At 47.1% G+C, this 12,906-nt stretch overlaps 2 protein-coding genes across 8 annotated transcripts; one reads left to right on the top strand and one right to left on the bottom strand.

Annotated features, from left to right (window-relative positions):
* Positions 1-33: 33 nt before the first annotated feature.
* Positions 34-3,789, bottom strand: nudt13 (nudix (nucleoside diphosphate linked moiety X)-type motif 13). Of its 7 annotated transcripts, none has more exons than XM_085417225.1 (9): positions 3,677-3,788; positions 2,128-2,237; positions 1,908-2,050; positions 1,717-1,824; positions 1,525-1,628; positions 1,254-1,379; positions 1,080-1,191; positions 782-936; positions 34-667 (listed from the first exon to the last, which is right to left on the bottom strand). In XM_085417225.1, the coding sequence occupies exons 1-9, from the start codon at positions 3,764-3,766 to the stop codon at positions 473-475; spliced, it is 1,143 nt and encodes a 380-aa protein (XP_085273351.1). In that variant the 5' UTR covers positions 3,767-3,788; the 3' UTR covers positions 34-472. The 7 variants fall into 7 exon arrangements, with proteins under 7 accessions (XP_085273351.1, XP_085273350.1, XP_085273352.1 ...); XM_085417224.1 differs by having other exon boundaries at positions 1,525-1,631; positions 3,677-3,787; XM_085417226.1 differs by having other exon boundaries at positions 1,525-1,631; positions 3,499-3,769.
* Positions 3,790-6,952: 3,163 nt separating this feature from the next.
* rpp30 (ribonuclease P/MRP 30 subunit) lies at positions 6,953-12,182 on the top strand. The gene is made up of 11 exons (XM_085417231.1): positions 6,953-7,112; positions 9,137-9,195; positions 9,365-9,487; positions 9,773-9,844; positions 10,180-10,269; positions 10,358-10,474; positions 10,558-10,587; positions 10,661-10,698; positions 11,118-11,197; positions 11,276-11,350; positions 11,963-12,182. The coding sequence occupies exons 1-11, from the start codon at positions 7,031-7,033 to the stop codon at positions 11,998-12,000; spliced, it is 804 nt and encodes a 267-aa protein (XP_085273357.1). The 5' UTR covers positions 6,953-7,030; the 3' UTR covers positions 12,001-12,182.
* Positions 12,183-12,906: the final 724 nt, after the last annotated feature.

Here is a 12,906-nt window from a genome sequence, read left to right as displayed (position 1 = left end):
AGCTGAGCAGAAGCAGGGCAGTGAAAATGTTTCTCTTCCACCCGAGTTCATGTCTGTCCTGCGAGCCCTCAGGTAAACCTGGACAGGTGAGCCACCGCGGCCTCGAATGCCCCTCGGCCAGCTCGTTTGTTAAATCGGACGTTTGATGAGTGAACGCTGGTGTTTGCTGATTCTTTCTCAGACAAAAGAAACCGAGCACTAGCTTTTTTCCATTCTGGGATTTTTATTGAAAATTAAAACCAGTTTGGAGGAAACATCAGCAGGTCAGAGACCACGAGCTGCTTCCTGTCGTGACTGACTGAATGTTTTTCACATTAAAAGTTTCTTTCAATAAGATCACAGGTTAGATCTGTGAAGGAGGCTAAAATCAGAGAATCTGAATGGACTTCTGAACTGTGAGATCTCAGGAGCGGAGGTGAAACATCCGTGTTTCAGGTGTGATCTGATGACTCCGACTGGAACTCCGCCTCCATCACTCTCCGCCCTCACTCTGCCGCTGCTGCTCCACCCACTCCCTGATGAGGCGGTTGGCGAGGGCGTGTTTCGGAGGAAGCCAGATGATGGGGGGGTCGCCTCTCCTGGGCGGAGCTTTCACCTGGAGGGCGCGGGTGATTTCGTCCATGGTGAACCAGCGAGCATCTTCCAGCTCTGAGTTGTCCACGCTCAGCTGCACATGAAACGAGAGCAGGTCACATGACACTACATCATTGAGTACGAGGAGCTCCGAGCTCGCTTCTCCTCGTCCTGATTACACAACCTCAATAATCACCTGTGAGCTCACCTGAGTGTGGGTGGGGCTAACCAAGGCGTGGCAGCCCAGCATGAAGGAGCTGTGCGGGAACGGCCAGTGCTGCGAGGAGCTGTAGGAGATGCTCTGGATCTCCAGACCCACCTCCTCCGCCACCTCCCTGCAGAGCGCCTCCTCCAGAGTCTCACCTGGGACCACACACACGCGCACACACACACACACACACACACACACACACACGCACACACACAGATGAGTTCTACACACACACAAACACACACAGACGGGTGAGTTCTACACACACAAACACACACACACGGGTGAGTCTGACCCATGTCACAGAAGCCGGCCAGAGCGCTGTAGAGTCCACGTGGGAAGGATGGCTGGCGGCCCAGCAGACACCGACTCCCATCAGACACCAGAGCGACCGCCACCGCAGACATCTGTAGACACAAACAGTCAGACCCGGCTCGGTTCTGGTTCAGTTCTGCACCGAGGACGTTACCTTCGGGTAGTAGACGGTGGAGCTGCTGCTGCAGAACCTCTGGCTGCCTGCTCGGTTTCGTTGAGTCGGCTGGCCCGAAGCGCCGCAGAACCTGCTGGTCTGATGCCAACGCAGCAGCGCCTGACCCTGCAGGGTCAGGACACACAGACTACTGTGTGACTCTTCTACTGGGGCGGTATCAGTATCGGTTTGGTGGGACGGTGCTGAAACGTTCCTGATTTGGTACCAGAACTGAACAGGTGGGTATCAGAGGTCAGCTGCAGTCACTCACCTTGGACACTAGAGGCGCCTCAGCTGCGGGCAGCAGAAAGAAGGCCTTCCTCAGATCGATGAAGGTCCCCTGAGAGGCTTCCTCCACCGCCGCCTGGTCCAGTTCTCCTGAACAGAGACCAGAACCTCCAGAGTCAGGAACATGGCGCTGGCGAGCTCAAAATGCAGGGATCTGGATTTCAATCGTTCTCACCGACATCCAGACAGAACTGAGCCTGGTTCTGCTCAGAACAGCCAATCAGAACTGCCTCCTTCAGCTGCGACCCGTCTGAACCGAGCCTCTGTAGGACCAACTGCACATCTGGAACACGAAAAAGCGTCTCAGCAGGAATGTCACCGGACTGTCAGGTCCTCAGCGCTGCTCGCTCGGTCTCGGTTCTGTACCTGAGCAGGTGAAAGCTGCTGGGCTGAAGGTTCTGGCGTCGGGGCGTCGCAGCAGAGGAGACAAGCGGTGGAAGAGGAAGATGGAGCCATCCTTCAGCGCCGCCGCGCACGCCTCGTCGTCCTCCTTAAGCCTGTTCACATACCTGAAAGGACAGATCAGCTGATCAGCCCATCGATCGACCGACTGATCGATCAGTAATCGAGCAAAATAACGAGTTACCTCATCCTGGACACGAAGCTGGAGCAGCAGCGGCTCGGCTGCGTTTTCAGGCCTGAGAGGAGGAGCCTCAGAGGTCTCAGCATGGCTCTGATGTGGGCGGGGTCTCCTACCTGCAGACAGGTGACAGCAGATGACCTCCACACCTGATTCTCTGAAGGACAAACGCTCAGGTACGGCGTCTGTGGTCTGACACCAGAGAGTCCGACAGTGTGGACCTGTGACTGACGACCTCAGAGAGGAGGAGACCTTTGACCTCTGACCTTTGACTTTTGAAACAACTCTTTGTCAACAGTTACACAAAGAAAGAGGGGAAAATATTACTGCACGTGTTCACAGACGCACAGCATCAGAGTTCAGTCTTCACAGAAACATGTGGATGTGCCGCCGTTTCATAAGCAGTCAGACCCTGGAGGTCAACATCTGTGGACCTCGTTTTCTTTCTCCTAGTTAGCATGAATCCCATCTTTGCCTGACCAATGAGAAAGCTGGAAAGGCTGCTGTGCTGCTGTATTTGGGAGGGGAATATGAGCACTCTCAGCGCCGCTGCTGGAGTGATGTAGCTGGGACATCCACCCCACTAATGTAGCAGGGTGGACCCATGGACCACCCCCCACTGCAGAGCCACTACGTTTCTGCAGCGGAGGCTTGCACACGAACCTCCAGCTGCCTCTCGGAGAACCTGCTGCTAAAAGCACCGCACCACTTGGACTGCAGAGGACCGAGTAACGAAGCTTTGTTGCAGTGGTGGAGGAGCAGGAAAAACAGTTTCCTGGAAAAACAAATTTCCCAGAGTCCACTGTTCCCTCCTGTAGCTGATATAGAGACAAAAGATTCTCATTCAAGTTTTCCTGATTTCCCACTGAGTTAACGACTTCAAGGGATTTTCCTCGACACCCACTGGCTCCAAAAAAGACTAAAAGCTTAACAGAATCTCATCATGAACACTGAACTGTTAATGCGAGCACCGCTGCGGTGCTACTGCTGCACGATGGTCCGATGATGAAGCCCACAGGTGATGTTGCTGACCTTATCACTGCTGTTACAGTGACACTCGTCACTTTGACTCATGAGTATATTTTAATTCCTGGGTTAATTCGTTCTCTGCCATGTTCTGGTCTGTGTCCAGCTCAACAGTGAACTGTTAACTCAAACTCCTCATTCTACACAACCCAGTGAAATAAACTTATCTTACCTTTAACCAATGAACAACCACAGGGTGTAAACTTCTGAAATACAGCCCAAACAAACTCACTCACACTCCCAGCATGCAGTGCAGGAAGGAGAGGAGCATTTTGTTTTAATGTCAGTTGCCTTGGAAACAAATGTACTGTGTTATTCAGAATAACAAGATCAAAGGTTAGACCCACTCACCCAATAACCAACCAGCTGCTGTAAAAGCTGCTGATCACGGCCTGGACTCTGCTGGAGCCAATCACCACGTGATCTGCCCTTTAACTCCACCCACAGCAGTGGGAGCCTCCACCTTGAAACCTGCAGTAACCGTCTGCAGTTACACACACAGTTCTTGTATTAAAGCTGCAGCTCTGACCTTAAATCGGCCACTTTTTGAACGGAGTCTGGTGTGAGTCTCTTTCTTTCCCGTGGAGCTGCTGACGCTACAGCTTCTTCTTCTGCTCATATTTTCATGTTGCTGACGACAATAACAGCAAGCAAACTACCGCCCCCTGCAGGAACAACACCGCACTTACAGGAATTATAATTATATTATGATTCATGCATGTAATTCATCGCTTATGATCAGTTATGATATAACTAAAATGTAAATGTATTTAAAAATAAAACTGTGTGTAAAGTATAATATTATATTAATTAGACGATAGAAAACATTAATGTGATATAATGAACATAATTGGGATATGATGTCACTGTTTGCTGCGTCATTATTTGAATGTTATTATTGTACTGGGGCCAGTGTGGTTACTGTGGACAAGCGTGGCTCTGACAGGGCTGAACATCCATCAGTAACTGTCTGTTTAAACTTTATTTCCAGTGTTTCACAGTTTGAATAAATAAAGGTTTCATATTCAATTTTCACTTCAGACAATAGTGATGTGTCGGTCGCGAGCGAAACGGCTCTTAGAGCCGACTCTTTGAAGTGACCGACGCGACTGGCTCCTTATCGCGAGCCGTGGGTTTTTTTTTCTTTCTCTCACCCCCTCTCTCTCTCTCTCTCACTTTTTTCCGCTTCACTCTGCACGCGAGCCTTGTGCTTTGCGCTGAGCAGAGGGGGGAGGGGCGGTAGTTACACTCGCAGTAGCACAGGAACAGAGCGGGAGAGAGAGAGAGAGAGAGCCAGGGACAACAAGGTCACATTAGAAAGGTATAGTAATCATCCACAACTATTTTCAGTTGGAGATGATAAAGGATTCAGAAAGTTTATCCATGCAGTGAATCCTATGTATGCAATTCCAAGCAGGAAAACACTCTCCCAAAAAATAATCCCAGGCCTGTATGACAGAGAATGTGCATCTTCTTTTTGTTTTCTTATTTTAATTTATATTTAATCGTGTTGTGGTTTGCAGTGTTTTGTGTTGTTTCACTTTAAATTTGTTTAAAAGGAAAAAGCTGAAAATTTAAATAGTTAAAAGTTGAAATGTGAATAGTTGGTTTTTGTATTATATGATTTATTTATTACATTTTATGTGGAGTGAATAAATGAAAGTATATTTACGGTGGCCCCTACAGACAAAACACGTACAAACTCCAAAACATGTAAAATCACAACAGACGTGCTCCAGGATGCTAGGGGGCAGTGTTGAGCTTTTGTTACCTACTGGCTACACAAGCCAGCAAGTACCAATGACCGGATTTGGTGTGAAGTAACAGGTAAATGAACATTTTTTTAAAAATTATTATTATTATTATTTTTAATTATTATTACATACCCAAACAATACACATATGCTTTCAATTGTGTAATTTAAGTGATCTAGGTAGCTCTGTTTCGGAAGTTCAGTTAACGCTAGAAATGTGTTTTGGAGCTTGTACGTGCTTTGTCTCTAGGGGCCACCGTAAATATACTTTTATTTATTCAGTCCTTTATTCACTGCATGAATAAACTTTCTGAATCCTTTATCATCTGCAACTGAAAATAATTGTGGATGATTACTATACCTTTCTAATGTGACGATGTTGTCTCTTGTTGTTGTCCTTGGCTCTCTTTCTCCCTCTGCTTTGTCTCCAGGGGCCACCCTATATATTTATATATAAACATAAATAAATAAAACCACGTTTTTTTAACATTAGTAATTCCTTTTGTGCATATTTTTATATTGTTGATGATAATAAATTAATTAAAGCAACAAAACAACCCAAAGAGCCCATTGGGAGCCGAAAGACCCAGTTCTCTAAAAAGATCTTGAATTCCCATCACTATCAGTGCGGTAAAAACTACTTTAATGCTACTTAAAATTGAAATGGTTAAGATCTTTCATTAGGAACAAAAATTCCTTTTGGAACATTATTCCCAGTGTGATTTTTGGCAAAATGGGTGGAATAGACTTTTTGTTACGTTGTGACTTTGATTGCAGTTCGTTACCTGTTAAACTCTCAGCTTTCCATCAGCAGGTCCTTCTCTACTGGAAATTAATCTACAAACATAACTTTACTCCTCACAATACCCCTATATGGAACAACAGGTATATCCGTTTGTGTAGGAAATCTGTGTACGTGGATGAATGGAGATCTAAAGGGATTTGGGCTGTAGCTCATTTTATGGATGATAATGGGATCTTATTAAAACATGAGACGTTTTGTGAGAAATTTGATGTAAGATGTACTGTTAAGAGATATAAATCCCTAGTGAAAGCCATTCCAGTCCCTTTGAGATCAATGATAAAAGAAGATATTGTGCACTCTAAAATTTCTCCTGGACTGAGGCAGCTCTGCATAGCTGGAGTTGAATTTGGTGACAGCAGGTTTACAAACAAAGTGATCAGGAATATTTTGATAAATGAAATTTGCCCTAATCCGGTTAAAAGAAATTATATCCTTAAAGAATTTGAGACCGTGGAGGTTAAGGCGATAAGAAAAAAATATATTTCACTTCCTCTTTCCCCTAAAGCAAAAGAGGTTCACTTTAAAATCATTAATGAGGTTTATCCAACCAATGAATTCTTAAGACGGAAATTTAATTTAGATGTGAACGCCTGCACATTTTGTGAAAATGATATTGAAAGTCTGGATCACTTGTTTTTCAACTGTGAATCAGTGCACTCCTTCTGGACTGACATGTGGAGCTGGCTACAGTCCAGGAGAATTCAGTTACCACATTTGACGGTGACAGTAATAAAATTTGGAATACTTGCTGAGAATGCAGATTTTGACCTGTTGATTAGGACGATTTTGTTAATGGGAAAATTTTTTATTCACAAATGCAGATACTTTAAAGCTAAACCATGTATAAACAGATGGCTGAATGACTTTAGACTCTGGGCTAAATCGCTGAAACTTGTGAATAACAAGAAAGCCCATAAACTTGTTTTATTTAAAGAGTTTAACCTATGTTAAAAAAAAAAAAAACTCCCTATTTTATAATCTCGACTGCCCTTTTTTTGCACGTTAGTTTTTGCCTTTGGTTCGAATCCTTCAATGACTGTTCTTTCTTTTTGTGCTAACTCTTTTAACTTTGTGCTTATTGTTGTTGTTTTGGGGGGTTTTTTTGTTCGTTTTGTTTGTTTGTTTGTTTTGCTATAATGCTCAACCGAGGATGTAACATAATCGGATTAATGATGGTGCCTTGTATGTTATACTGTTGTTTATAAATAAAGTTTAATTAAAAAAAAAAAAGACTTTAATGCTACTTCCGGCTGTGACGTGAGGACTGCTGTTCCCAGCAGTCTTTGCGGCTGCGCACACGTGGTGGAACGGCGGACGGAGGCATCATGGCTGTGTTTATGGACCTGAACGTGTCGTTTCTCCCGGACAGGAGCGACCTGCGCAGCGTCGTGGAGACGGCGGCTCACCGTGAGTGTCCGCGGCCGCAGACAACGCTCTGTTCGCCGGCCTGCCGCTGCTCAGCCGCGGGAACGTAACGCTCCTGTCTCCGGGACCAGCGGCTTTTAAAAATGACTGTTTTTTGAATGGAGTCTGGTGGAAAAGGGCAGGCAAGAAGTTTTCCATCAGACTCCATTCAAAAACAGTCATTTTAAGGTTTCTCCGCGGTTTGCAGAAATGTAAACTAAAGTCTGTACCCTCTATTCCCGAGAGACTGATGATTTTAATTATGTGGTCGCAGTTGTTCCGAGTCAGAGCCGTAACACACTGAACTAAGTAACATAATACAGCTTAGAACAAACGGCTCCATAATCAGTTACACACAGTAAATGTATAAGTGTTAACATCGAGCAACTCTTGTCCTGCGGACTTCGTTCCTCTGATAGTGAGGCTGTAACTATCACAGTGTGTTAGATGCAGGTGCGTTATGGATAATCTGTCTCTCACTGAGCGTGCTCCTGTGATTGGCCAGCATGTCATGGAGTGGGTGGGAGGTATTGTCCAGTATTGTCTTTATTTTGTACAACATCCACCTCTCAGACACCACCCTGAGGGAGACCAGTACCCTCCCCACAACATTACTGGCCTTGTGATCAGTTTATTGAGTCTGTCGGCTTCTGCAACCCTCAACCTGCTGGCCCAGTGTGCAACAGCACAGAGGATGCACTGACCACAACAGACTCGTAGAAAATCCTGAGCGTTGTCTGGCAGATGTTGAAGGACCTCAGAGACGACTCTGGCCCTGCCTGTAGAGGGCATTGCTGTTTTTAACCCAGTCCAGTTTATTATCTATGTGCACTCTGAGGTATTTCTAGTCCTCCACAACGTCCTCACGCTGGATTGAAACAGGGGTCACAGGTTTCCTGGTCCTCCTAAAGTCCACAATCGGTTCTTTGGTCTTTGCCACGTTGAGCTGCAGATGATTCTGTGTGACGTCACAAAGGAGTCGACCACAGCCCGGTACTCTGACTCATCACCCTCACCGATGCATCCAACCACCGCAGAGTCATCAGAAACCCTACTGATGATGGAGGTCTGTGTGCAGTGGCTGAAGTCTGTGGTGTGGAGGGGAGAGAACGGTCCCCTGTGGTGCCGATCACCTTGTCAGACACACACTGTGGAAGACGCACATATTGTGGTCTTCCTGTAACAACAGGTAACAACAATCCAGGACACCAGCGAATCCACCTGCATCACTGTTAGCTGATCACCCAGGAGGGTCGGCCTGATGGTGCTCGCCGGCTGGTCCAGCAGACCTGGCTGAGTGGAGTCTTCTCGTTTGTGTCTGAACCTGGTTGTGAGTGAAAGTGACAGGTGGGGAAGGGGTGTGGCTGTGGACTGCAGGCTGACTACAGGTAAGGCTGTAGGGGGAGGAGTTTTACCTGCAGTGTAAATCTGGTGAACAACACATTCACTCCTTACCTCTGCCCTCACCCTCCTCTGCTCTCTCATGCTGTTCTGCTGGAGTTTCCACTCCTGCTTCCTCCTGTAAATGTCATCATCCTCACTGATCTCATCTCTCAGTAACACCTGAACCAGTCTCACCTCCTCTCTGATGCCCTCCACCTGTCACTGAGGAGGGTTTGATGTCTTCAGCCTCTCACGGTCACTTTATTATTAGTGAAACGTCCTGTCAGTCAAGTTTCAATGATCAGCTTTACACCCAAAACAACAAACAACAGCCAAACCAGACTCCATTCAAAAATCTGCAATTTTTAACGGTTTTACGAGTTTAGTTGAAACAAAATGAAAAAGATTTAACGCAGAAATCTGACTCAGCATCAAGTAAGCCAAGGTGCAGATGTAATCTGTGAGCAGCGTTTACACCAGACTCCATTCAAAAAACGGGCCGTTTTAGAGGTTCCTCTTGCTGTGAGTGTGTCCGTGACATTTATGCAGTTGTCAGTGATTATCAGCCGCCTCCTGCTCAGATGCGTTGCATCGCACGGTGAAAACCTTCCAGCCCTCACACATGTGTTTCTGTCCTCCTGCAGTCGGGTTCTCCACCATCGCCCTCAACTACGTATTTGAGCCCACAGCCAAGAAGAAACAGGTGAGTGCACCTGCTGCGCTGCGTTCAGGAACAGCACAGAAACCGTGGAATTAATATTCAGGTTGAACCTGTCTGATTAGCAATCAATAAATAAAACATCTGTGGCTAGTTTTTAACAAAAAGCATCCGTAGCTTCAGATGTTTATTTTGTGTCACTTCCTTCCTGCAGGAGATCCCCACCCCGACTCCGATCAACGAACTGATCGATCAGCTGCCCGTGGTGCAGGGTCGATCTCGTCCAATCAGAGTGCTGAACAGGCTGACGGTGGTGATGTCAGACGCGAGTCACTTTGTGAGTTCTGTAAACTCCGACGTTTCATAAACCTGTAAACTCATCGATCACGTCTTCATAATCAATCTGTAAGGCAGGGTGCTGAGGGGGCGGGGCCTGTGTCAGCTGTAAAGTACATTTTAAATATCTGGATTACAGGATTACTCGAGTGGTTAGAGGCAACCGTGGTTTCTGCTAAAGTTGAATTAAAGAGATTCCAGATTACATCAGCCGTGTCCATGGTTACAGGATGATAATCTGAAGGGTGACAACCTGATTCATGGTTTGGTGTGTGTGTGTTTTCAGAGGCCGAACGCTCCGGAGTACCGTCGCTTCGACCTGCTCGCTGTCCAGCCAACCTCAGAGAAACTTTTCCACGTGAGCTTCACTGACACGCAAACACTGTGCTGTGTTCACTGACTGCAGGACTTTCTGCTTCATCAGCTTTATTTGCACACTTTTAAAATAAATCTGGCTTTTTGTGCTGCACCTGAACACTGCGTAAAAATAACACTGCTGTGTGGTAACACACACACACACACACACACACACACACACACACACACACACACACACACACACACACACACACACAGGGTTACATTACATGCATATGAGAGGTTTTGGAACTGAGCATCCAATCATGGTGCTGATGTGTGTATATTGTGTGTGTGTGTGTGTGTGCGTGTGTGCGCGTGTGCGTGTGTGTGCAGGCAGCCTGCATGGTTTATGACATCGACATCATCTGTGTGCCGATGACGGAGAAACTTCCTTTCTTCTTCAAGAGAGCGCCGATCAACGGGGTGACCGAGCATCGTGACCCAGATTATTACTGCGACCGTCACGTGACTGTTTATTAAGGTGTGTGTTTGTGTGTGTGTGTGTGTGTAGGCCATAGACAGAGGTGTGGTGTTCGAGGTGTCGTACTCTGCAGCCATCAGAGACTCCACCATGAGGCGCTACACCATCGCCAACGCCGTCAGTCTGATGGAGAGCTGCAAAGGAAAGGTGGCGCTGTTTCTCCAATGCTTCCTGTACCAACGACTCGACTTCCTTTCACGTGACTAAATTGTGTTTGTGTTTTTTCTCAGAGTGTGATTCTGTCCAGTGCAGCTCAGAAGGTCTGTGATCGGTGACTGTATTGATCGCTGATTGATTGGTGGCCATGCTCAGTACGCTTATTTTTGTTTGCAGGCTCTCGAGCTCAGAGGACCGTATGATGTCACCAACCTGTATCCTTCATCAGTACTACTGCGTGTGTTACTGCGTGTGTTACTGCGTGTGTTACTGCAGTACTACTGCGTGTGTTACTGCAGTACTACTGCGTGTGTTACTGCAGTACTACTGCGTGTGTGTTACTGCAGTACTACTGCGCGTGTTACTGCAGTACTACTGCGCGTGTTACAGCGCGTGTTACTGCGTGTGTTACTGCAGTACTACTGCGTGTGTTACTGCAGTACTACTGCGTGTGTTACTGCAGTACTACTGCGTGTGTTACTGCAGTGTTACTGCGTGTGTTACTGCGTGTGTTACTGCGCGTGTTACTGCAGTACTACTGCGTGTGTTACTGCGTGTGTTACTGCGCGTGTTACTGCAGTACTACTGCGTGTGTTACTGCGTGTGGTGTTGTGGTCCTGATGCTCCTCCTCAGAGCTCTGCTGTTCGGTTTGTCAGACGGAGACGCCAAAGAAGCCGTCTCGTCCACCTGCAGAGCCGCTCTGCTGCATGCAGGTGAGCACCCGGTGCTGCACCTGCACCTGTGAGCGAGCACGAACCCTCTCACGAAACACTTTGTTTGTTTGTGGTCAGAAACCAGGAGGACAGCCAGCGGAATCATCTACACCACGAGGAGCCAGCAGGAGGTGCCACAGGGCTCAGTAGACGGTAGGTTTAAGTCCGGTTATCTTTACAGATGTTACAGATGTTTGTGCTCTGTGGCGATTGAGCTGCGGTGGAATAAAGTGATGATGAGCGAGTCAAACACACCTCTTGAAACTGGCTGATATCAGACACGTCCATGTGCTGGACGTCCGTCCTGAATGTCACCTGGATGTTCGGGTTTATTGAAACATTTCTTCCTGAAGAAGTGACCTGAGCCGGCTGCAGCGGGACTCACGGTCAGGAATACTCATTTCCCTCACAGACGGTCGTCTCTAAGCCCGTGTGACTGAAGCTTCAGTCCAACACTGACGGACGGCCGAACGTCATGTGATCAATGGCCACGTCTGCACAACCTCAATAACAGCATCAGAGGAAATGACCCCGGCCCTGAGATGGTCGCTCTTGGAAACAGACATTTTGGTCAGAAAGGAGGACATGTCCAGGATGTGTTCTCTGGATGGCAACTTTTGAATGTTCCAGCGTGTAGCAACATAAACGGAACCCAGAGTGGGGTCCTGTGTACCACCGAGTGGGCTTCGGAGTACTGATTGTAAGCTGTGTCATCAGTGCTGAAGATAAACAGGTAACTGACCAGGTGTGTTTCTACCCGAACAGGTGAAACTCCAGCAGCCAAGAGAGCCAAACCATCGTGACCGCGAGAATGACCGACATCGGAGGAGGAGGGGACTGTCAGTTGTGTAGGGGGGTGGCCGATAGCGGTGGAGGGTGGGGCATACGGTGGAGGAGGGCGGGCCAACTCCGGTTTCTTCTCCTGCCTTTTTTTTCAAATTGTTGATGTTTTTTTTGTTTCTGCTGACAGTTTAAAGCAAATTCTGAGTTTAATAAACAGTTTGAAGAATTCACATTTGTCTCTGTGCAGCAGGGCCTCTGCTTCCATCCTCTGTGCTCCCCAACAATTCAAACAAAAAGTCCATTTATATGCAGATGAAACTGGTTTTTATTTACAATTATATGGAAATTTGGACTGTGCAGCTCTGTGAGGACCAAACTGTGACTCAGCAGCTTGTAGAAGCTCCATTATCATCAGCATTAATGGTTTGCTGTGGTTCACTCAGCTTCGTCTCATCGAGGTTTGCAGCGTTCATTCATGCACGGCTCTCTGAGCTCTGACTGGACCGTAGCAGCAGCTCTGTTCTTTTCTTTTGGGTCATCGTCCTGTTGATGACCCGGTTTGGTCCAAGCGTCAGCTGTGGGACAGACAGCCTCCGAATGTAGAATGCTTTGGTGGGCAGAGGAGTTCACACTGCTCTCGGATCATCATCCACCGTGCTGATGGCTCGTGTGAGGGGTTCGAACCCTGCTGTGCATTAAGGACAAACGGGTCCAGTCCCAGCTCCTTAGACTATGGACGAGGTTTGTTCCAAAACGCTTTCCAAACCCAGGTTTGCATGTTAGACGGAAGACCCTTTCTCCTGCGTTTCCTCCAAACAAGCCTTACATGTTTAGTCTTTTTCTAACTGTAGTTTCATGAACTTTAAGTCTTTTCCCTGTAAAGACATTTAGGAAAAGATGACAGTAGATGTCTTTCTGAAAGTGCT

This window comes from Rhamphochromis longiceps, linkage group LG8 (genome assembly GCF_057381845.1).
Source record: "Rhamphochromis longiceps isolate RC_006_pf linkage group LG8, R_longiceps_female_GT1.1, whole genome shotgun sequence".
Classification (NCBI taxonomy): Eukaryota; Metazoa; Chordata; class Actinopteri; order Cichliformes; family Cichlidae; genus Rhamphochromis; species Rhamphochromis longiceps.
Note: the sequence above shows the minus strand (reverse complement) of the source record. Positions and strands in the feature narration are given on the sequence as shown.

Excerpts from the sequence above, each read along its gene's own strand:
- nudt13 (XM_085417224.1), bottom strand. The coding sequence starts at position 3,766 with ATGAGCAGAAGAAGAAGCTGTAGCGTCAGCAGCTCCACGGGAAAGAAA. Across the intron at positions 1,380-1,524 it reads AGGCGCCTCTAGTGTCCAAG|GGTCAGGCGCTGCTGCGTTG; the intron begins GTGAGTGACTGC and ends CTGACCCTGCAG. Across the intron at positions 937-1,079 it reads GGCCGGCTTCTGTGACATGG|GTGAGACTCTGGAGGAGGCG; the intron begins GTCAGACTCACC and ends GTGTGGTCCCAG.
- rpp30 (XM_085417231.1), top strand. The coding sequence starts at position 7,031 with ATGGCTGTGTTTATGGACCTGAACGTGTCGTTTCTCCCGGACAGGAGC. Across the intron at positions 7,113-9,136 it reads CGTGGAGACGGCGGCTCACC|TCGGGTTCTCCACCATCGCC; the intron begins GTGAGTGTCCGC and ends GTCCTCCTGCAG. Across the intron at positions 11,198-11,275 it reads AGCCGCTCTGCTGCATGCAG|AAACCAGGAGGACAGCCAGC; the intron begins GTGAGCACCCGG and ends GTTTGTGGTCAG.